General features: G+C 42.7%; 1 protein-coding gene across 2 annotated transcripts in view; it reads left to right on the forward strand.

The window, feature by feature from the left end:
* col11a2 (collagen, type XI, alpha 2) overlaps positions 1 to 22,284 on the forward strand; it is a 46,603-nt gene extending 24,319 nt beyond the window's left edge. For both annotated transcript variants that reach the window (XM_085147910.1, XM_085147911.1), the window contains exons 8-65: positions 584 to 799; positions 1,655 to 1,708; positions 2,599 to 2,640; positions 2,729 to 2,791; positions 2,929 to 3,003; positions 3,316 to 3,402; positions 3,753 to 3,809; positions 3,912 to 3,965; positions 4,106 to 4,159; positions 5,298 to 5,351; positions 5,653 to 5,706; positions 5,801 to 5,854; positions 5,951 to 5,995; positions 6,497 to 6,550; positions 7,217 to 7,261; positions 7,440 to 7,493; positions 7,642 to 7,686; positions 8,412 to 8,465; positions 8,563 to 8,607; positions 8,766 to 8,819; positions 8,930 to 8,974; positions 9,140 to 9,193; positions 9,385 to 9,492; positions 9,880 to 9,933; positions 10,022 to 10,075; positions 10,202 to 10,246; positions 10,443 to 10,496; positions 10,778 to 10,822; positions 10,926 to 10,979; positions 11,121 to 11,174; positions 11,580 to 11,633; positions 11,782 to 11,979; positions 12,101 to 12,154; positions 12,428 to 12,535; positions 12,623 to 12,730; positions 12,856 to 12,909; positions 13,036 to 13,089; positions 13,313 to 13,420; positions 13,549 to 13,602; positions 13,704 to 13,757; positions 13,936 to 13,989; positions 14,073 to 14,126; positions 14,241 to 14,348; positions 14,442 to 14,495; positions 14,661 to 14,714; positions 15,020 to 15,073; positions 15,451 to 15,504; positions 15,727 to 15,834; positions 15,945 to 15,998; positions 16,143 to 16,304; positions 16,392 to 16,445; positions 16,548 to 16,583; positions 16,678 to 16,731; positions 16,813 to 17,098; positions 17,243 to 17,352; positions 17,652 to 17,720; positions 17,875 to 18,111; positions 20,569 to 22,284. In XM_085147910.1, the coding sequence (XP_085004036.1) occupies positions 584 to 799; positions 1,655 to 1,708; positions 2,599 to 2,640; positions 2,729 to 2,791; positions 2,929 to 3,003; positions 3,316 to 3,402; positions 3,753 to 3,809; positions 3,912 to 3,965; positions 4,106 to 4,159; positions 5,298 to 5,351; positions 5,653 to 5,706; positions 5,801 to 5,854; positions 5,951 to 5,995; positions 6,497 to 6,550; positions 7,217 to 7,261; positions 7,440 to 7,493; positions 7,642 to 7,686; positions 8,412 to 8,465; positions 8,563 to 8,607; positions 8,766 to 8,819; positions 8,930 to 8,974; positions 9,140 to 9,193; positions 9,385 to 9,492; positions 9,880 to 9,933; positions 10,022 to 10,075; positions 10,202 to 10,246; positions 10,443 to 10,496; positions 10,778 to 10,822; positions 10,926 to 10,979; positions 11,121 to 11,174; positions 11,580 to 11,633; positions 11,782 to 11,979; positions 12,101 to 12,154; positions 12,428 to 12,535; positions 12,623 to 12,730; positions 12,856 to 12,909; positions 13,036 to 13,089; positions 13,313 to 13,420; positions 13,549 to 13,602; positions 13,704 to 13,757; positions 13,936 to 13,989; positions 14,073 to 14,126; positions 14,241 to 14,348; positions 14,442 to 14,495; positions 14,661 to 14,714; positions 15,020 to 15,073; positions 15,451 to 15,504; positions 15,727 to 15,834; positions 15,945 to 15,998; positions 16,143 to 16,304; positions 16,392 to 16,445; positions 16,548 to 16,583; positions 16,678 to 16,731; positions 16,813 to 17,098; positions 17,243 to 17,352; positions 17,652 to 17,720; positions 17,875 to 18,111; positions 20,569 to 20,715 (4,422 nt within the window). In that variant the 3' untranslated portion in view covers positions 20,716 to 22,284. The remainder of the gene's footprint in view (positions 1 to 583; positions 800 to 1,654; positions 1,709 to 2,598; positions 2,641 to 2,728; positions 2,792 to 2,928; positions 3,004 to 3,315; positions 3,403 to 3,752; positions 3,810 to 3,911; positions 3,966 to 4,105; positions 4,160 to 5,297; positions 5,352 to 5,652; positions 5,707 to 5,800; positions 5,855 to 5,950; positions 5,996 to 6,496; positions 6,551 to 7,216; positions 7,262 to 7,439; positions 7,494 to 7,641; positions 7,687 to 8,411; positions 8,466 to 8,562; positions 8,608 to 8,765; positions 8,820 to 8,929; positions 8,975 to 9,139; positions 9,194 to 9,384; positions 9,493 to 9,879; positions 9,934 to 10,021; positions 10,076 to 10,201; positions 10,247 to 10,442; positions 10,497 to 10,777; positions 10,823 to 10,925; positions 10,980 to 11,120; positions 11,175 to 11,579; positions 11,634 to 11,781; positions 11,980 to 12,100; positions 12,155 to 12,427; positions 12,536 to 12,622; positions 12,731 to 12,855; positions 12,910 to 13,035; positions 13,090 to 13,312; positions 13,421 to 13,548; positions 13,603 to 13,703; positions 13,758 to 13,935; positions 13,990 to 14,072; positions 14,127 to 14,240; positions 14,349 to 14,441; positions 14,496 to 14,660; positions 14,715 to 15,019; positions 15,074 to 15,450; positions 15,505 to 15,726; positions 15,835 to 15,944; positions 15,999 to 16,142; positions 16,305 to 16,391; positions 16,446 to 16,547; positions 16,584 to 16,677; positions 16,732 to 16,812; positions 17,099 to 17,242; positions 17,353 to 17,651; positions 17,721 to 17,874; positions 18,112 to 20,568) is intronic.
* The last annotated feature ends 177 nt before the right edge of the window (positions 22,285 to 22,461 follow it).

Genomic DNA, 22,461 nt, shown 5'->3' on the forward strand with positions numbered 1-22,461 from the left:
AGTAAATTCACTGGATTCTTGTTTGTTATTAAACTTACATGGTAAGTAAAAAAAAAAAAGAAATAACATAGTTTTTGCTTTGCGTAGCAGCTCGTCTTCACAAAGTGTTTAACATCAGTTCTGTGTGTGCACGTACGATGCAAACATCACCATTAAAAGTGTTTTTACTTCTCAAACTTTTACAGTTGTGAGAATGTATTTGATCACCGGTCATCACGAGGGCTGATGTTAAAAAGCTTTGGTGAAATTATTCCAGAATAAACTAAACTTCAGATGATTAATGGAAGATTTAGGGTTTCCAGGATAAACCTGATCGCCTGTACGGTCTGCCAGATGTCTGTTTGTGTTCTCTCCCTCTGTGACTGTTTATTTATAAAAGGTAAGACTCACTTTTTTCTGTATGCTCCTCTTCCACCGCTGCTTTCCTCTCATTCTTTATTTCAATTCCACCCGTCCTGCACACCTCTCCCCCTCTCTTTGACTATTCTCCTCGTCCTTTCTGCACCTTTTCTTTTCCTTTGCTCGAATCATTCCCTCGTGCCCCTCCATCCATCCCGCTGTGGCTACGATAAACTCGTCGCAGCCTCAGGTGGAGCCAGCACTGGCGGGAGAAGAGGTAGACGCCGCCAAGGCGGGCGGTACTGGAGAAGAGCTCTTCACTGAGGAGTATGAGACTGGGGACGTGGGCCTTAAGGAGTACGACTATAACTACAGAGACTACAATGAACCATCACCAGAGACTGCAGAGGTTGATGGCAACATTGGCCCCGCCCTGTCCGCTGTGACAGACGAGGGAGGCGTAAGTCGCTTTGCTTCAGAGGCAAAAACACAAAAAACATTTCAACCAGCTCTACAAAGTATCGTGAAATTGCATTCAGTGTCCCGTCACGTGACTTGTTTGAGTTTGCACTGCAGAGAGAGATTATCTGACATTACATTAATTCAGCTACTGATTTTTTGGTAGCTAATTTGCTAATTTGAATTGAAACACTGAACATTGCTTTGAGAACTGGCACAGAGATGATCCTCAAACATGGAGTTAAGAAACCTCAGCTATCCAGACTGGATGCATCAACCAGCATTCACCAAACTGTGAATTCAGAGTGGACGACATTCATGTAAAATTTGTTCACAGTCTCCGTTTTATAGCCTGCAAACTCAGTCAGTCACAGAGAAACGGACAGCGAATGCATTTCAAGGCAAAGTTATCACAGCAGTGGTTGAAATGGGTTTGATTTTATAGTGTGTGTATTGAGCCTTACAGTAACTTATACTGTCACATATGCTCCATAAAGAGGCATTCAGAGGTGATCGTTTGCCCTGAATGTCGTTTTGAGTATATGTCTTTGTATTTTGGTGCCCAGCTCAGAGGATTCTGTATCTGTGCATAAATACGTCTGTAAGTCATGGAGCAACAGTTTGGAGAGCTGCTGAATCAATGGTATTTGGATACAAAGTTACACTTTAATCCAAGCAGAGCAGGTTTTCATTTTATTTTACTCTTTTATCAACTCTAGAACGATAATGTTTGATACATGTGTATGTGCATGCAGTCAAAACACTGAAATCTGCTTTCAGTGTCTTTGTGCACACTTTTTCTGCCTCGTGTGTGTGTGTGTGTACTTGTTATTGACTGCATGTGTGTTTTCCTCAGGCTGCTGTTAGAGGCCAGAAAGGAGAGAAAGGCGATCCTGCTGTCTTGGAGCCTGTGAGTCAATTCAACAGTTTTACCTGACCGGGTGTTTTGGGAGGGGGGGGGGTTGTTTTACCAGAAGCTACAGGGAATTGCACTGGCAACCTTCCCATTACTATCCTGTTCTTCACAGTAATCCAAGAATTACTCACCAATTATTTTGTTAGGAGCTGCTTGTTACAGTCAGTTTGGACGTCCTTAATTCTTTAGATTCAGCAAGGTGCTGGAAACATTCCTCAGAGACTCTGGTGATGATAGCGTCACACAGCTGCTGCAGATTTGCACATCTGTAATGCACATCCTCTGTGCTCTGTTGGACTGAGGTCTGGTGGCTGTGGAGGTCATGTGAATACAGTAAACTCCAAAAAAAAAGCTCTGTGGTTCATCTTCCTGCATGGTCATCAGACCAGGCAACATTTTTCCAGTTGTCCAGTTTTGATTGTAGTTTCCTGTTCTGAGCTCACAGGTGCACCGCCTGGTCTGCTCATCTGTTCAGGGTTTGACACAGTTTGCATTCAGTGATGCTTTGGTTGTAACTGGTGATTAATTGAGTTTTCTGTGCCTGCTGTCAGTCTGAAGCAGTCCTTATCCTCTGACTTCTGACATCATTGAAGCATTTTTCTCCCAGAGAACTGCACTCATTGGATATTTTCTCTTTTTCAGACCACTGATTTGATGTTTGTGTTAACAAGCTGGACCTGTGTACCTAACAAAGTGGCCAGTTAACCTTGTAGTTATACACATTTACCTTCACAAAGATATTTGTGGCGCTGTAGCTTGTGAGGCCAGTTAAGAAACATTCTGAAGTGTTGCTCGTTACCCATTAGAGCATTAATGGAGTAGACATTAAGAGGACGTCTGATGGTTTGTCTGTCTGTCTTTTTACTTTATTTGGGATTTTGCAGGGGATGCTGATTGAAGGACCTCCAGGACCTGAGGGAACTCCTGTAAGTTAATATTATTTTTCTCCATCTTAACAAATAAATCCTCACTTTCTGTCAAAAAATATTTGAACTCTTAATTTTTATCTCGCAGGGTCCCACTGGACCCCCTGGATCTTCTGGACCTCCTGGTTCTGTCGGTGACCCCGGAGAGAGGGTGAGTATTTTTCCTTTATCTGAAGCGTGCATCTGAATCTGTGTGTTACACATGTGCTATACAAAAGGAGCTGAATTGATTATGTTTTTAAATTCTTATACTGGCCGACTCACCGTTGCCCCTCTGATATCCTGCAGGGCACTCCTGGTAGGCCTGGTCTTCCTGGAGCTGATGGGGTTCCTGGACCTCCTGGAACTTCACTCATGCTGCCTGTAAGTCACCTTTAACCGTTCAGCCTTTACTGATTATGGAAACTATCAGAATAGCTATAAATATGAGTCATATTTGGGTAAATGTTTTGTTTAAACCAGATCTGAATGTGTTTTAACTCTTTATTGTCAGTGTTGGTTTTTTATAAGCATCGAGATTTGGGTCTTTCAAAGTTGTCAGTCTACAGGAATGCTCTCAGATGTTGAGTTGTTTGTTTATTCAAATGTTTATTCCTTGTTTTTTATATATATGTTACAGTAATTCCTGCGTCGCTGTCACTGATCAGGTCTGAGTCTGAATGTTTGTGTTTGCAGTTCCGCTTCGGGCAGAGTGGAGGAGACAAGGGGCCGGTCGTGTCTGCACAGGAGGCTCAGGCTGCAGCCATCTTATCCCAAGCCAGGGTCAGATATGAGTTTTTATTTCAGCTTTTCTATCTATGACTGGATTACTGATGCTTTGTTTCGCCCTGGTATTGTCACCTTTTGTGAAAGACATTGTTTCTAATATTTCATTAAAAACTGCACTTTGTTAATTATTTCGTTTTTCTATTTATGTTATGAAAACTCAGAATCAAAATAAGACTTTAATGTGGTCAGTAAGTGAACACAGAACAGAGGTGATGTGTTATAAACAGGACAGCAGGTATTCTGTGAACGTTAAGACGATGATCTTATCCAGGGAACATAAATCAATATGCAAACAGAGTTTCTTCCTGAATGACTGCTATAAGGAGCTGTCGTGTTTTCTGTAGATGGCTCTGAAGGGGCCTCCTGGACCAATGGGATTCACCGGACGCCCTGGACCCCTGGTATGCTACCTTTCATTTGGATCATAATAATCAGTCTGTTCTCTAAGTGTATATGACATCGTCATTAGTAAAATGAGACTGAGACGATTGAGTCTCTTTCAGGGAAATCCAGGAAGTTCTGGTTTGAAGGGAGAGCTTGGAGACCCCGGTCCTCAGGTAAATAACAACAGCTGTGTGTAAAATTATTAATGACTTTATTATTATTACTCCTGTATTGTGTTTGAACATTTTCAGCTCACGTCTGTGAGATCACAGTTATAACTGGCACTTCTGACGGGCCTCTGGTTTATTTTCAGGGTCCAAGGGGACCCCACGGTGTGATGGGCCCTCCAGGCAAAGCAGGAAGAAGAGTGAGTATGAACAGCTGACATTTTTATTAAGATGTGTGTATCACAAATTTTATTTTTTAAGTTTTATGAGAGTAGGTGTCGTTTCAGGCCTGCAGTTCAGGCTGTCACCAGAAAGTTTTAAAACCTCTTAAAGCTGGTTTTTGTCCATCCAGATGCTCACCTGTGGTCTTCTTTAAGCTGTCTTTAACCCTTTAAAGCCGGTCGGAGCGGGTACGCTCCGTTTTGCGTAACTATTTTTAAATCCCGGTAGCTCTGCAACCACGTGAGCTAGCGCAATATTTTTTTTGCATATGAAACCGGAGGAGTTGTACTTACATCTTATGCCATCAGCTTGTCCTCGGTCACAGTTTCCTTCCACATAAAGCTTTGCAAAAACTGCATAAAAAGCGCTTGCAGCAACAAAAACATAATATTCCAGAAACACGCTTTGCCGATCCGATCAGCTGTTTGTAATACTTCCTGCGTCCATCAGCGGGAACTATCGCATGTCCGCCATGACCTGCCCGAAACCGGAAGTGACGTCATTTTGCAGAAATGTAGTTTACTATCAGGACCTTATGAGCCTATACTGGTGTTTTTAAAGGTTATCTTTGACTTTATGACTTTCTGTGTTGTTTCTGGGATGCTTAGGACTCATATTGCACTGCTGGAAATAGTTTATTTTGATGCATATGCTGCTTTTTTGCAAATTTGCACTATAATATTTATTTTCGTTTTTCCTGCAGTATATGAAAATTGGTGTATTTCAAAAATAAAACTATGAAGACACTTAAAATAAATTTCCTGTGGTGGGAAACTATTTTGTGCAACTTTTTTGTATTTACAGTTTTGAGGGATAAGCCTCTTAAATTTCTCTAACTAGAAATATATGTTAAAAAAGCAAAAACGATTTTCAATTTTTTTGTAGTTTATTGCACTTTTTTGCAATTTATGTAATTACTATGGACTTAATGCAGACATATTATTAAAATCTGGGCTATAATGGTTGTATTGATGTATAGCAACTTGAAATGCTCCAAAAAATGTCACCACAGCATGTAAAAATATAATATAAGCTCTGGCGTACTTGGTTCTATGGTAGGTCTTAAAGGGTTAAACGTAGGTTCACTTAAACATGTTCTTCCTCTGCTCCTCGCAGGGCCGCGCTGGAGCTGATGGTGCCAGAGGAATGCCAGGAGAGACTGGAGCTAAGGTACCCTCACTGCCTTTATTTCAACACCACCAGCCTGAAGCCTCCACCCTGTCTCCGTAGCTTTTTTATTGGTCCAATAAGAATTGATATTAAAATTTAAATACTGGTGTCACTTTGGTGCCAAAACCTGAACACAGTCAGTTTGTTCTCCCTGATTATTCAGCTGTATCAAAGTCTTTCTCATGGATCCTGAGGCCTCAGCCGTGTGCTGACTCATTGTTATTGTATTGAGATCGTTTCTGATGCATTTCTACTTTCTACAGTGAGATAATAGTAATGTTTATGTCTGTGTCTTTCACAGGGTGACCGTGGTTTCGATGGTCTTCCTGGTCTGCCTGGTGATAAAGGACACAGGGTACGTCCAACAATCTCAAAAACAATGATTGTTTTTCAGTTATTATCTTTATTACCACTTTATTTACATCTGCTTCATCCTTATATTTTATTAGGGTGACTCTGGACCACTGGGACCACCAGGGGGCCCAGGAGAGGACGGAGAGCGGGTACGTAGATCTGCGAATATTATCACATCCAGATATTGTGTCACTGCTGATCAGCATCTTTTCATCCATAACGTGCTTCTTCTTCTGTGTTTGCAGGGAGATGATGGAGACGTTGGACCTCGGGGTCTCCCAGGTGAACCAGTGAGTGTTTCAGTGACAGCCCAGCTGATTCTACACCTCCCACTATTTTCTATTTATATTCTACTCGTGCTTTTATTGTCTGTGTTTTAAATGGTCTCCCAAAATACATGCCTCTGTTTTTATATCTCACATAACAAGGTCACCTTTGCACCTGTTTCATAATCATCACACCTTTATGATATTTTAGGGATCTTTACTGTAATTAATAATGTAGTGCAGTAACACGAAGACGGAGGAGCCAACGTGCTTTTAGAATCACTGAAATAGGGAGTTGTGTTTTTTATGCAGCTAGTTGTAGGTCAGACTTTTAGATTTGATAAAGAAGGAGAATGCAGATTACCTCTTTAAATAGCTCATTCTGTATTTCTACTTTTTTTTAAAGTATAAGTTCTCTTTCTTTATGTTTTTCCTTTCATTTCCATTAAAAACAATAGTATGTGTGAGTGAATGATCTTGGTTTGCATGAGCGTCTCACGCCTGTGTGTCCTTGTGTGTTTGCAGGGACCTCGTGGTTTGCTTGGACCCAAAGGTCCTCCAGGAATCTCCGGACCTCCTGTGAGTAGAAGCGATTTCACGCCCAGCCTTCTGCTGTTATTTTGGCTGCATTGTTTTACCCCACTCTGACCACCGAGCACCCACAGCACCACCTGAACCAACAGCCAGTAACCTGGTTTCATCCCAAATCTAAAAATGAACATGTGATGTTCCCACAGCCTCCTCAAAACAATACCAACATGTAAAAAAATGAATGCATGATATATTTAAACTTTCTGTTTGCTCTGCTAAAGTAAAGTTTTAGCTTTAAGGGAAGTTTACTCCATCAGTTTAATATGACAGAAGAAGAAACATCAGTGTTTTTGTTCCTTGTATTTTTCTTACAGATTTTAAATATGTAATGTTAAACACAGTAAACCTTACACTCACATTTTTTTGAAATTTTATAACATGTTTAAGTACAAACCAGCGCTTTCAGACAAATACTTTGTGCACTTTTTTCCAAAGACTTGTGTAAAATTAGCCGACTGCACTTTAAATAAGAAGATGCCCACAAAGACAAACCTGCATCAACATCAAGATGTTTCGTTTTCTATGAGTGATGCTGAGCAAAGCACCAGAGATGATGTTTTCAGTTCCTGTTCCCTGGATGCTTTGACTAGAAGCTGACATTTAGACATTTTATGGGGAATCGTTTTTAATTTCTTCCTCTCGCTCTTCTCTCAGGGTGTTCGAGGAAACGATGGACCCCACGGTCCCAAAGGAAGCTTGGTCAGTAACAGTTTCCACGTTATCCTGTTATCATGTGTATTTGAACATTTAAGATCAGAACTCATAATGCTAACACAAAACCTTTAGCTAGTTTCTGACAGATTCTCTCCTCCTCCTCTGCCGTTCAGTTTGCCCTGCGCTGATCGTTATTCTCTCCTCTTCTGTTTCTGTCTCTCAGGGTCCCCAAGGTGAGCCAGGACCTCCAGGTCAGCAGGGAACCCCAGGAACTCAGGTGAGAGAGAACACCTGGTCATTATCATTGTCATGGGAATAGCTATGCAGGAACATGCACACAAAGATAAAAAGAAAGATCAATGCTCAAATTGTAATAATTACATAAACTGATTAAAGGTCACACGGTGTTTTGGGGTTTTTTGCAGGGAATGCCGGGACCTCAGGGGGCCATCGGACCCCCAGGAGAGAAAGTAAGACCTTAGATATTCATCATACTCTATTTAAAGTACAGTTACATAATGAAAGTTGGCTCTAAACAAGTATTTAACAATAAACAGTCATATAATAGTTGGAATATTATTAATTCATTACATTATTCAACTCTATTCTCCAAATCTGACATTTAAATACTGCAGTGAAGAAACTGAGAAAGTAAACAAAGGGAGTCAGATGTGCTGTTGTCAGGAGGAGAACAACTGTTTATGTCATGTGACAGGAAGAGATCTTTAAACACCTGTTACAGCAGGAGTCTGTTGGATGCTTAAGAATTATAGTAACCAATCAAATTCACACTTCTTACGGTGAAAATATGATGGTTATTGTCAGAGATGATGATCTTATGCTATTCCACTTAAAAATGAATCTTCTAAATTAAGTTTGATATCAAGTGCAGGGTTTACCTCATGCACACGCAGTACAGCACACAGCTGCCTGCATGAAGACTGCAGTCACTCTCATATAACCCGACAACCACTTACAGCTCGGTGACCCACAGACACTGCAGCTGTGACAGTGACAGCATGAATATCTCTGAAACTAAAGGGAAATTATGCATCCTCATTCACATCAACACTTTCCCCTCCAGAGAATACTTACAAAAGAAGGAAAAAGCAGAAAATCGACCTTCATTCAGATATGAGCCGTTTCAAATAAGGAGCATTTATTGACCTTATACACGCTTTGTCTCCTTCTCCAGGGTCCCACAGGAAAACCAGGTCTCCCAGGAATGCCTGGAGCTGATGGGCCTCCTGTATGTTTGTCTTTCTTTATATCGTTTATTAAGTTGAACCACCTAAAGCTAGGTGATGTCGTTTCTAAGCCTTAAACTCTCTGTTTTCATGTTACAGGGTCACCCAGGAAAGGAGGGGCCTCCTGGCACCAAGGGAAACCATGTGGGTGCCATAACTCCATCACTTTATATTACTTCATTCATATTACTATTATTATCCATCCTAACAGGAGACCTGTAACCTCTGTTAGCTTTGTCCTTGTGGTCGTAGTTACCACAGTGTGTGTGTTGTGCTGTAAACCTGCTTTCTTTGGTCTGCAGGGTCCTAACGGTCCTCAGGGAGCTATCGGCTATCCTGGTCCTCGGGGCGTCAAGGTCACTGCGCTTTATTTCTAATGTGTCGTAAAACAAATTAGCAAAGACATTTTTTAAATGTGATTTATTAGAATGCAAATGATTTGATTATGAAATTGTTGTGATCACAGGGAGAACAAGGCATCCGCGGCCTGAAAGGCCACAAAGGAGAAAAGGTAAATAAATAAATATCACATTTACATAATAAGATCGTGTTAATGTGAACATTTGGTGATTAAAAAAGGGAAACGGAGATACCATGTGACTGCATTTTATAATTAAAAACAAGGTTGGTGTCATGAACATCTATTCACTGTGTTTTTATTTGTTTTTGTTGCCAGGGAGAAGACGGCTTCCCGGGAATTAAAGGAGATTTCGGTGTCAAGGGAGAGAGGGTAAAGTCTGAATAATGCAGCAGCTGATTGGTCAGTTGGCTGCTTCTTTAATGTAACACTAGATGGCTGAATGAAGGACTGGATGGTCCAGATTTTTAATCTAACCCATGTTAATAATTGCTTTGAGTTATTGCTTTGTATACAGCACAGATTTAATCTCACAGCTGTGTTTCCACTCTGATCTCTTACAGGGAGAGATTGGAGTATCAGGGCCCAGAGGAGAGGACGGCCCGGAGGGGCCAAAGGGTCGTGTTGGACCCCCCGGTGAGCTTGGAGCTATTGGACTGATTGGTGAGAAGGTATGAACTGTTTCATTACAGCAAGACTGCATAAAAGTAATTATTTTTTATTATTCATCATCATTTAATACTTTTATAAGGAACTTGTGTAAGAATTATATTTCACCTGTACCTGGGATCTGAAACAAGTATTTATTTGAATATCTGAGGGTTTTTTTAATGTTTTATTGATGTGAATTTCTCCATTAAACCTGACATTTAACTTTATAACATGAACTTTATTACAAGATAATGTAACTGTTACACCTGTGCATCATGTTAAGTGCTTCTCAGCTTTCTCACCTACATGCCAGCATTAATAAGTCATAACTAGCTGGTTTGTAGTGAAGCAGGTTAGAAAACGCAGTCACACCTACTGTGATTAACGACGTCATCGTTTGTTTCCAGGGTAAACTCGGTGTACCCGGAGTTCCTGGATATCCTGGAAGACAAGGACCAAAGGTAAGAGGAGCACAAGCCTTTCATTAGCACTGAATCAGTGGTTGATCCTGATGGAACAGCTGATCCTGACATGTTGGCTTATTTTTAGGGATCTCTTGGATTCCCAGGATTCCCTGGTTCAAACGGCGAGAAGGGAACAAGGGTAAGACGACGTCTCTGTGGAAGACTCAGACATTTAAACTTAACAAAGATAAAATTTCTCAGGTTATAACAAAAGTTCTAATGTTAACTAATGTTTAATGTTTTCTGTCTGTCTGATTCTCTTCAGGGTACTTCCGGCAAACCAGGTCCGAGAGGACAGAGAGGCCCGACGGTACTTTTTCTGTTTCTTATGCTCAGGTTTTAGAAGCTGCTCTGCTCACAGCGTTAAAGAATAACCTATCAGTACATCAGCCATCATCAGTGTAACCTCTGGTGATCAGCAGAAACACAGAGTTGTTTAATTATTCCTTCATATGATTTGAGTGTATCGTAGTAACTTAACTATACGTGCTGTTTTTGACCATCAGGGCCCCCGAGGGCAGAGAGGGCCGAGGGGCGCCACGGGGAAACTAGGAGCAAAGGTTTGTCTGCACACCTGAAACAAACTGTCCACACTGTGATTTACTGATGAATCCTGTTTCACTTCATATTTTACATGAATGTGTGAAAGAAATTACTCGTATCTCATCTTTATATAAATATTTGAACAAAAATGTCAGAACTGGATTTTTTTAAACAAGACTTGCCTAAAAACCCTCGATGCCATTTACATTTATTGCTTTTGATTTTTGCCTGTAAATAATTTAAATAAAGAAAAGAGGAGTTTGTATTTAATTCATTCTTCTTTTATTGCTCCTGTCAGGGAACTTCAGGAAGTGATGGACCTCATGGTCCTCCTGGAGAGAGGGTGAGTGTTGACGTTCACAGAAATGTGTCCTGCTTGGAAAAACTTACTTTTAAATTTGAGTCGTGTATTTAATGTTCTTACTTTACCACATATGATTTCTCAGGGATTGCCAGGACCTCAGGGAGCCAATGGTTTCCCCGGACCAAAGGGACCTCCTGTAAGTAAATGTTTTCATTTACGGTTCCTCACAGACTGATTTTAGTAATGTTACAAATTCAGGGTGATATCACTGAGCTATTAATTAAAAACTGAGGTACTTTGTACAGTTTGATAAAACTGGTTTATTGGTTTATTACAGGGACCACCAGGAAAGGATGGCCTGCCAGGACATCCTGGACAGAGAGGAGAAGTTGTAAGTTAAATTTGTATTTTTTATTAATTCATTTATTTATTTTTCTTTCTTAAAGGTGCCTCCACCTGAGCTCACTGAGTGGAGCAGGTGGCCCATATGCCTTAAGGCTAATCCATAGATGTGGGTCCACTGCATGTCTTCCTCCCAGCTTTGCTGTCTTCTGTCTGTCTGAAGTATTTAAGTAGCGATCTGTGAAATTTAATGCACAGAGATGCTTGAATCTGTATCTATGGAGAAGAATTATTTGTGTTTTGTGTCAAATAAACAAAAAAAGTCATCACAGCAGATGTTTCTTCATCTCAGTCGCAGACTGTGATGATGGTTACGAGAGGACACGTCTTTGCCTTTCAGATCTGAGTGTCTGTGTTTTCTAGATAAACTGTTAACTGAGTTTGTGTCTTGCAGGGTTTCCAAGGTAAAATGGGTCCACCTGGGCCTCCTGGAGTTGTTGGACCTCAGGTGAGTTCATTCATCGTGGTGCACATACTGTTACTGTTACAGTAAATCACATCACGAGCCAACTTACACACTTCACCCTGCTGCTTTGCATTCTTCCTTCCATCATTGCTCTCTTCTTCTCTCAACCCTCTCCATGTCCATCTTCCAGGGCCCATCAGGAGAGACCGGCCCCATGGGCGAGCGTGGCCATCCCGGACCTCTAGGTCCACCTGGTGAGCAGGGGCTTCCTGGTCCCTCAGGGAAAGAGGGCACCAAGGGGGACCCTGGACCCACAGGACGGCCTGGAAAAGATGGTCCTCCAGGACTGAGAGGCTTCCCAGGAGAGAGAGGACTTCCTGGAACCCCTGTGAGTATAAATGATCCAGCATATGTCATCAAGCCAGGATCCAGGTGTTTAAGAAACATTTCTTATCTCAGTTATTAGAATAAGAGTCTGATGATTATTCCTGCATGGTCATTTCTTCCAGGGTGGTGGAGGACTGAAGGGAGGCGAAGGACCTGCTGGACCTCCTGGACCTGCTGTAGGTTTCTGTTCATATTAAAAAACAACTCATTTAAAAAAATGTTCATAGTTCAGAAATAATGGAGGCAAATCTGGACCTCTCAGTTAAGTGAGGAGAGAACAGCGTGTACTCTGAGTTTGAACATTAACCATCATTGTATTTGTTTAATTTTTCAAATCTCTCACTATGAGAAATCTTTTAAAATCTGTTACTCATTCTTCCAACTTAAGAATTAATTATTCACTTAATGAAAACCTGTTGTGGTTGGTGCTGACCTCATGTATTTCTTAGGGGTCTCCTGGTGAGCGGGGACCAGCTGGTACTGCTGGACCCATCGGACCTCCTGGCAGACCAGGCCCTCAGGGCCCACCTGGACCAGCTGGAGAGAAGGGAGTCCCTGTGAGTCTTCTGGATGTGTTAATCAAATTTAGTCTGTCCAGCTAATGATGAATATCAATTATTAATTTCTGTCTTTCTCCTGCTCAGGGTGAGAAAGGGCCCATTGGCCCAGCAGGTCGGGACGGAGTGCAGGGTCCTGTGGGTCTGCCCGGCCCTGCTGGAACAGCTGGAGTTCCTGGCGAGGACGGAGACAAGGCCAGTAACTCTAAGTAACACCTTAGCTAAACTTTTAAGAATCTTTAAAAAGCTGCAGGGTGAATGTTTCCCCTCAGAAGGTGGTGCCTGTATGTCAAGATAATGAATTTTATTTATTGTTTCAGGGTGAGGTTGGAGAGCATGGGCAGAAGGGCGCCAAAGGAGGCAAAGGAGAGCATGTGAGTGACTTAAATCAGAGATTAATATTTACCTCTGATGGTGACGATCAGGATCTAATAATGCTGTTTCTCCCCTAATGATTGTTGTTTCTCTGTGTTCATGTGCTCGTTTCTGGTTATTTGCAGGGTCCTCCTGGTCCACCCGGGCCGCTCGGTCCTGTAGGTCAGCCTGGTCCAGCTGTGAGTAGAAACTCCTTTTTATTACAAGTGCATGCATTTGATGATAGCTGCAGTTTTTACTTTACAGATTTGATAAAGGTCTTGTTAAAATGAAAATGTAGTTATGTGATGAATATACAGGATTATTCCAGATTTTAGTTTAGACCCATCCAGTCAGGAGAACAGCACATTAACTGTTCTTATCTCCTGTTTTTGTCCTTGTTCTTCTTCTTCTGTGGTGCAGGGTGCTGATGGAGATCTTGGACCGAGGGGGCAGCAGGGTCCTTTCGGAGCTAAAGGTGACGAGGGAACCCGAGGCTTCCCAGGAGCCCCGGGTCCCATCGGACTCCAGGTAAAAACCTTAAAATGTCAAAAAGCAGCAACACTTCCTTTCTTTACGTTGGATTCGATGTAAATACTCGTGCAGTTCGAGCATCGCTCTTGTGCAAAGCTCCTAATCCTTTGACCTTTGCTCTGCAGGGACTGCCAGGACCATCTGGGGAGAAAGGAGAGACGGGAGATGTTGGACCTATGGTGAGTTTCACAAACACATGAATAATGTAATAACTGGTAATGACGAATGCAATAAAATAAATAAAATGATGATAATAACCAAATCCTCTTTATGTTTCCAGGGTCCTCCAGGCCCTCCAGGACCCCGTGGCCCCGCTGGACCCAGCGGAGCTGACGTGAGTGTTTGGAGCTTTTACTGAACCTGACTGTGAAACCTTTTCCATCAAGTTAATTTTAGCAGATTAAATTCTCATGAAACTCATGTTCAGTGTTAATTAAAGTAGATTATCTGATACTTTTTCCTCCGAGTAACTGTTGATGGAAATTATTTGATCAGTTTTTGTCTGTTTCCAGGGTCCTCAAGGTCCTCCTGGTGGTATTGGTAATCCTGGGGCTGTTGGAGAGAAGGTGCAGTACTGAAGGAATATTTTTACAGCTTTGTGTCCAAAAACAGAAAAACTGGATTAAAATATGTGATATTTGTTGCACAGGGAGAGCCCGGTGAGGCCGGACCACCTGGAATCGTAGGAGAGCCTGGAAAGAAGGTGAGCGGCGTGATCTTAATGCTTTTTTGAGCCGATGCATCAGGAGGTCATGCTGTTGCTGATATCTAAATATCATCCATGAGTAAACAAAGAGGTCTGTACCTCTGTGGACAGGGTCCTCGTGGAGAGCGCGGAGAGAAGGGAGAGGCGGGCCAACCGGGAACTGCTGGACCTGCCGGAGGACGAGGAGGACCAGGAGACGACGGGCCCAAAGGAAACCCAGTATGAGAACCGGACACACCAGAACATACACAGACTCAGTGACCGCAGATCTCTTTACTGTGTTTAATCATTGATCTTTTTTATTAATTTCAGGGTCCTGTTGGTTTCCCTGGTGATCCCGGCCCCCCTGGTGAGGTTGGACCCAGAGTAAGTGTCGTTTTTGAATGATTCACATTTATTTATTTGCAGAGATGTTAAATGTGGCTCCACAGCTGCCGACAGCTCAGTTCAGCCTCTTCGCTGCACGTTTGAGCTTCGTGCTGAACCGAACAACCCGAAGAAAACCTCTGACATCATCGTCTTTGTTTTTAGGGCCAGGATGGTGCCAAGGGAGAGAGAGGAGAGGACGGAGAAGCAGGAGAAGCTGTGAGTAAAAAAGATGCAGCGATGCAGAAATGAAGGGTTAGAAATGATCCAGGTCCTCACTCATATGGAAAAGAAATAGTAAAAACTTATAAAATACTCATGAAAGTGGACAATTTCTCATTACTTTCATATATTGTTTTAGAAAGTATCCAAAACAGACAAGTTTCATTTATATAATTTTTCAAGGGATCTTATCTGTTTTCACTCTTGTATGCTTTTCATACAAGTTTCACACAAGACAGATACAAACTTGATAAGATTTATATATCTTATGGACAATCTTCTCATTCTGCCTCCTATCACAGGGCACCCCCGGACCTCCTGGTGAGAACGGACCTCCTGGACCCCCAGGAAAGAGGGTAAGATCACTCAGTCTGATGGCAACCTGCTGCTGTGAAAGATCACTTAAGTAGCAAGTTTTTCATGCAGCCAATATTTTTTTAATGCTTCCAGCTTTTGACCTTTTATTGACCTGAGCATATAAGGAGACGCAGCCTCGTTGTGTTTACTGACCAGTCGTGTTTGGAGTATTCATCACCCAAACACCCAACCTGAGCGCAGCATCCTGGACACCATCAAACATTTATTCTGTTTCTTTCCTGCAGTCGTATTTGAATGGCTTCTATTTAAAATACAATTCATTTATACGATTTAGTGAAAGCTTATTAACTTTGAAGGAATACGGTGTTTTATCACTTATGTTCACTGATGCACTGTTACCTCATTTACATGTCAGGGTCCTGCTGGTGCAAGAGGAGCGGAGGGACGTCAGGGAGAGAAGGGGACCAAGGTGAGTCCTTCAGTTACTAAATGATCTGCACAGATCACAGTGAGTATAAGCTCTCAGATGATAAGACAAAACTATGTTTACATCTGATTACTGACCCTTTATTTCTAAATATTAACTCTGTTTTTCTCAGGTTCTTATCAATCTTATTTTTGTCATGCATAACTTTTACTGATGCAAAGAAGGAATCTTTTAATCGTGTTTCTTTGGCGTCACCCTTCACAGGGAGATCCAGGTGCAGTCGGTCCCCCAGGAAAGACGGGTCCTGTCGGCCCTCAGGGTCAACCAGGAAAACCGGGAACCGAAGGTCTTCGGGGACTCCCGGGATCAGTGGTCAGTTCAGTTTATCAGTCATTTTTGGGTTTATTCAAACAGCAACTAAACAAATTCACTGTGTGTGTGTGTGACACTTGTTGTTTGATGTGTTAATAATTGTGTTTCAGGGTGAACAAGGATTACCAGGAGCTGCTGGAGAGAAAGGACCGCCCGGACCTTTGGTAAGAACAAACAAAGTTTGCACTTGATGCTCCGTGACGCTGCACTTTGCTCCTGCTGCCATCTTTAATCCTCCATCTTTCCTCTTCTCGTCTGTCCTCCTGCTTTCGTCCTCTTTTCTTCTTTCTCTGCTTCTCCTCCTGCAGGGACCGCCTGGTTTGCCCGGCCTGCGTGGAGACCCCGGAGCCAAGGGTGAGAAGGGTCACCAAGGTCTTATCGGTCTCATCGGACCTCCGGGAGAGCAGGGAGAGAAGGGAGACCGAGGCCTTCCTGGGCCTCACGGATCCTCTGGACCCAAAGGAGAGACCGTAAGTTTGACCTCTGTCACATGATGAAGAGCAGGCAGTGAAACCTTTATTTTATTTGACTCTTTTTTTTCATGTCTTGTAACACAGGGACTTCCTGGAGGCACCGGACCCCTCGGCCCTGCTGGTCCTCCTGGTCTTCCTGTAAGTATTTGTGCTGTTTTATTCCAGGAACATGACGTCATTATTCCTGCTCCTGAAACTTGTCACTGAAGCCGTTTTATTAAAGTCTGACATCTTTTCCAGGGTCCTCAAGGTATCAAAGGAGCTAAGGGTGCATCTGTGAGTAACCACGCTAACATGAGTGTCAGTAAAATTCAAAGATGAATCGATCGATGATGATGTAATGCTTCTTTCCTTTTCCTGCTGGATTTAGGGAGGAGCTGGACCAAAGGGAGAAAAAGGAGTACAAGGACCTCCTGGACCTCCTGTCAGTACTCCACCTTTCTTCATTTAAATCTTCTCCATGTGCTCTCTGAACTGCAGTTAATGATGTAAACTTGCTTCCCAGGGCCCGCCTGGTGAGGTCATTCAGCCGCTGCCCATCCAGAGGAGTCCCAAGTCCAAACGCTCCATCGATGCCAGCCAGCTGGCGCCGGAGTTTGACCCTGACATGCCGGCATCTGACACCGCCGGCACCGAGTTCCTGATGGGCAGCGAAGGCATGGAGGAGATCTTTGGCTCGCTCAACTCCCTCCGTCAAGAGATCGAGACGATGCGTTTCCCTCTGGGCACTCAGGACAGCCCCGCGCGCACCTGCCAGGACCTGAACCTCAGCCAGCCGGACCTCAAAGACGGTAACAAACCACAAAACACAAAACAAACCTGGCAGCTGATCCTGGCACTTATATCAGTACCAGGACGATGATGAATGAACATCTTTAAGAGTCAAAGTCAGACTTTTACATTTTCCCACCTCTTTTCTCTGTCGCCCTCTGCAGGAGAGTACTGGATCGACCCCAATCAGGGCTGCTCCAGAGACTCCTTCAAGGTCTTCTGTAACTTTACTGCTGGAGAGACATGTTTGTACCCGAGCAAGGACGTCAACACGGTCAGTGCAGCAATCTGGGAAAAACAACAACTGTGTCAAAAAACAGGTTTATTAACTAAACTCAAAATAATTTGGTTAATTTGGGTTCCTGAAGTGTTTGTGGTGGTTTCTATTTTCTCATTTATATGTAAAAAACTAAAAAATTATTTAACATTTATAATAAAACTAAGATGTCAGAGCAGTAATGTTGAGGAAATTTGCCGCCCAGGTTAAAAAAAAGGTGTTTTTATCTGTCTGTGTGAAAACAGTTTAAATGAAACTTTAACTATAATGTGTGACGTGGATCGTTGTGGTCACAGGTGGAGATGAGCTCCTGGGACAAAGAGACTCCAGGATCGTGGTACAGTCAGTTTTCCACTGGTAGTAAGGTTAGTAATTAAAAGTTTAATAGTTTAGTTCTTGACCTGTTTAACCTTCTTTCCCTCGTTGTTTGCATCCTTACACTCATCTTACACTTCTCCTCCTTGCTGCTTGTTGTCTTATCATTAAATCCTCTCCTCTCCTTTCTCATCCTCCTCCCAGTTCTCCTACGTCGACTCCAACGGTGACCCCGTGGGCGTGGTCCAGCTGGGCTTCCTGCGCCTCTTGAGCGTCCAGGCCCGTCAGAACCTCACCTACCACTGCCACCGCTCCGTGGCCTGGGCCGACCAAAGCGCCGGGAACAACTACCAAAGGGCGCTGCACTTCCTGGGCGCCAACGACGAGGAGCTGAGCTATGAGACCAACCCGTACATCAAAGCCTTGATCGATGGCTGCTCTGTGAGTTCACACACATAAAACTACATCCTGACCTGTTAAAGGCTCCGTGTTACTGAAGGTGATGGGGAGCTGTCACATCTTTCCTCTGGACCATCGTAACCATGTATGATGGACCAGAGTTAGTCTGACCCTCATCCAGTCCTAGTGAATTAAGCTGCCTCTTTTTCTGTGATGTTGCACATTAGAAAAAACAGTGTTTTTAAATTATTGCGCTCTCATTACCTTGGAAATGGTTGCTTTGCAGACAGAGAGCAGGTCTGCGACAACTCACAGTCAGTTGAAAACTTTTATGCAACTTTGGTGCTGCTATAGTTTTTTTAGGACTTTTTTTAGCACCACTACTTTGATCTTGTCCAGTTTCCTCAGATTTTTTAAGGACACACTGCACAGCATGTGTCATTTTTTTTAATTTTTCATAGATTCAGCCAAAGAAATGGAACAAACTGCCTACAGTTGTCTGTTTTCTGTAGACAGAACACTGATTCATGCTGAGTCAGGTGCCTTTTTTATTCTTGATTGAATGATTGAATATTTAACTGGTTTAACACTGATCTATGAACTCTGACCTGTTCCCTCTGAAAATGCTCAGGTACAAGGATGAACTGAAAGTAATAAAAAGTAGACGATGTGCAAAGAAAAACTTGACCACTTAAAAAATGTAAAGATAGTCTGACTCCAAGTGAGACAAACATAAAGAAATAAGAGCAGACTCGAGACTTTTGCATAGTTTAAACCAGAAATGCAACCAGATAAGTCGAGTCTGCTGTTTGCAAAGAAACACAAAACAGACGAGCTGTGCTCATCGATGCAGACTGACTCAGATTAATTGCAGCATCTGGGCAAATTGTGTTTGTAGATGAACAAAAATTCTTGGCAAACCTTCACCAATCTGCCTGAGAGTGACTGCAGTCGGTCCAAGTTGGACTGTGATTGGTTGGAGACAGTTCGCCTTACACCAGGCGGTCGCCTTGAGATCAAAAACATTCAATCATAAGTTGAGAGCAGCCGCTTTTTTACTTATTGTCACAAAGAGGTTGGAGTTTTATGTCGTGTGACTGAGCTGTTGGAGAAAACACGAGAGTTTAACCCCACACTGTGTCACGTTCCTCATCAACAGTGTTGGTCAAGTTACTTTAAAAAAGTAATCAGTAACTAATTACTGATTACTTCCCCCTAAAGTAATCCCGTTACTTTACTGATTACTTATTTTCAAAAGTAATTAATTACTTAGTTACTTAGTTACTTTTTTAAAACACGATTTACAACCTGAATAGGTGATAAAGTGATAGATCTTTCAGCCCAATTCTACTTTTTCTGCATAATCCATCATACAAAATGTAATCAAATAGAAACATCTCTTTTTAAAACTTATTTTATTAGTTTTAATCTTTTAACTTTATGCATCAAGCAAAAATTTAATTATATGCAACATTCTCTGACTGGAAGAAATTTGTTTAACATTTAAACCTATTTTCTGCACATTCCAGCACATAAAATAAAATATTTTGTGTGTTTACTCTCACTCTTTCAAATAGATGCAAGTGAAACACAGCAGAAAATAAATAAAGTCAAAGACTAGCGGTCCTGTTGCTCTATTTTCACCTGTAAAGCAGGAGTGGGGTAGGCGGAGTTTACCCTGGTGCAGGTGTGCCGCGGTCAGTGGAAGAATCCGGCGAGTTTCTCTGTGTTTCCCATTACGTCGTAGCTACTCGGTGCTTGCTCGGAAGTTTAGGGTTTGTTTTTTTTTGCTGTAAAAAGAAGTTTTCTTCCCACGCACAACGGACACTAATGTTTTTGTCACTTTTTATGGAATCAAACTCAAAGTAAGGTCAGTACTTCCACGTTTTAAACGCTGCACGCTCATACTCTCTCTTCACTCGATATATGATCCATTGTTGATCTGCACACAGCTGTTGTCACGAACGTCGCACTCGCTTACGTCACTGTCATGAGACATTCTCGCAAAAAAATCACGGTTTTAGTAACGCAGTAACGCAGCGCTCCTACGGGAAAGTAACGGTAATCTAATTACCGTTTTTGCAATAGTAATCCCTTACTTTACTCGTTACTTTAAAAAAGTAATCAGATTACAGTAACAAGTAACGCGTTACTGCCCATCTCTGCTCATCAATAACAGACAGTTTTTCATTTTATGGGATCTTTGGGGTTGTAGAATCTCCGTGCTTTTGAGTGGATTTAAATTTGAGAACGATCACTAATTACACTATGATGACAAACAGTTTCACATGTAGCTGCAAAACACAAGAGGAACATTTAGAGGATTTTATGAAGTGTTTAGCTGTTTGTTTTTGAGCGGGTGCAACAGGAGAGTTTGTTTTATATAAAGAGAAGAACCACATCTGCTCTAACTTCAGCCTAATGTGCCAACTTACAGACTTTATAAACCTTTTTCATTTTGTGGTTTTCTGACGTGTGTGTCTCTGTGTCTCTCCTCAGTATCGTAAGGGCTTCGACAGGACGGTCCTGGAGATCAGCACGCCACAGCTGGAGCATCTTCCTCTGCGAGATATCAAGGTGTCAGACTTTGGGGAGAAAAACCAGCAGTTTGGTTTTGAAGTGGGACCTATTTGTTTCCAAGCCTAAGAACACAAACACACACGATACATGCAAACACACACACACTTAGAGACACACTTATATATGAAAAAAACATTCATGCCCAGTAATTTGTAAATTAATTTGTAAATGATATAAAACACACACGCACAAACACACACTTACATATTCATGCAGTTGTTGTGAGACAAACACGCGCTCACAGTAAAGTGCGTGCCCGGGGAAACCAACATCCTCCCAACAATTAATGGACGTCACAAAAACAAAAAAAAAGAGGAGAGAAATCTGAAAAACTCGCGGAGAGGAGACCTCCGACCGCCGCGAGAGACGAAGATAAAGCCAGGAGGGAGCGTTCTTCAACATAAAACAGTGTTTTCTTTAACGTCACCGACCTGAGAGCGAGCCGGCAACCTGAGGTCCGAAGCCCCCGTCTCTGATGCCCCTCTACCTCCCCATCCAACATCTCCTCCCAGAAACGGGTCACACTCATTCCCACTTCTTTAAGCTACGTTCACTCTGCAGGCAGCATGACTGACGGTCGCTCAGGCTGCGAGAGGCTCCCGTGCAGCCGCCTTTATCTGTGATGCAGTTAAAATCACACGAAAGCAAAACAGGAGACAAACGTGACCATAAAAGAACAGCCAGAGGTCAGAAACGTTCCCCTGAGCTGTAGATGAGGCTCTTTGTGAGGTCATCAGGGGCGACTCTTCAGTCATGCTGTTTACAGAGTAACATTCAGATCTTTTTACACTTTAAGGAACCAAAGAATTAACGACAGCGGCAGAAACACAGGGAACTGAGCACCGAGGTTAACGTGTGGCGAGGCGCAGGACAATCCCTCCTCCACCCGAGAGGAGCGAGACCGCGCTGAGCCGATGTGATGCATGCACGAGGCAGGAGAGACGTGTGATCAGTGAAATCAAAGCCATTCATTTTGTAAACTGTGCTAAATGCAGTGCTGTTGTATTTGCATGCTGCTGGTGCCTTTTTTTAAAGACCTGATTCTTTAAATCACTCCTCACCGAGGCCGCTAACACCACGCCGCTCCGGTGTTCGCTGAGTCTGGACTCTTTGTTGTTTTCCATCAGTGTTTAAACATGTCTGAGCTTCAGAGATTCCTCCTGTTTTTCCTGCAGCAGCAAATAAAAATGCACGCTTTTACTGACCTGTGTGGTAAGGTGCTAATTACACAAACGTGTCAAAGGTGTAGTGTCAACTCCGACAACTTCCTGTAGTCTCTTCTAATTCATGAAGCTTGTACCTGGGGAAGATGTGCATTACATACCATTTGTACAGAAATAGTGATATTCTATTGTATTTATTTAAAACTAACAGGGTGCTTTGAGATTAAAAAAACAAGAACCAACCAATATTTCAGTCACATGTGGTTTGTATTTATTTCCTGCAGCTGACACTTGAAGGTCAAACTCACCGCGGTGCTCCGCCCTGTTCAAACTCCTTTTGTACGGAATAAAAATAAGAATCTGTGGCCACACGTTACTGTAAGATCCCGTCTTAGTGTTTGCATCGACTGTACTGTGCTGTTACATCCTGCTTCCACTGTAATGATTAAACGGTGACTCTCCACCTCTGTCACGTCCCTGTCCTTGCTGCTGTTTCACTCGTTGGCTTTTGCAGGTTCGCAATCGCGGAACAACTTTTTACTTAAAGTCTGCATCGATCTGAGCTGTGACGGTAAAAATACTGAACCACCACGGGGGAGAGAGAGGCCGTGAGAGAGGCAGGGGGGCGAAGGTCGTCTGCCACTGTGGG

The sequence above is a fragment of the Neolamprologus multifasciatus genome, chromosome 22 (assembly GCF_963576455.1).
Source record: "Neolamprologus multifasciatus chromosome 22, fNeoMul1.2, whole genome shotgun sequence".
NCBI lineage: Eukaryota > Metazoa > Chordata > Actinopteri > Cichliformes > Cichlidae > Neolamprologus > Neolamprologus multifasciatus.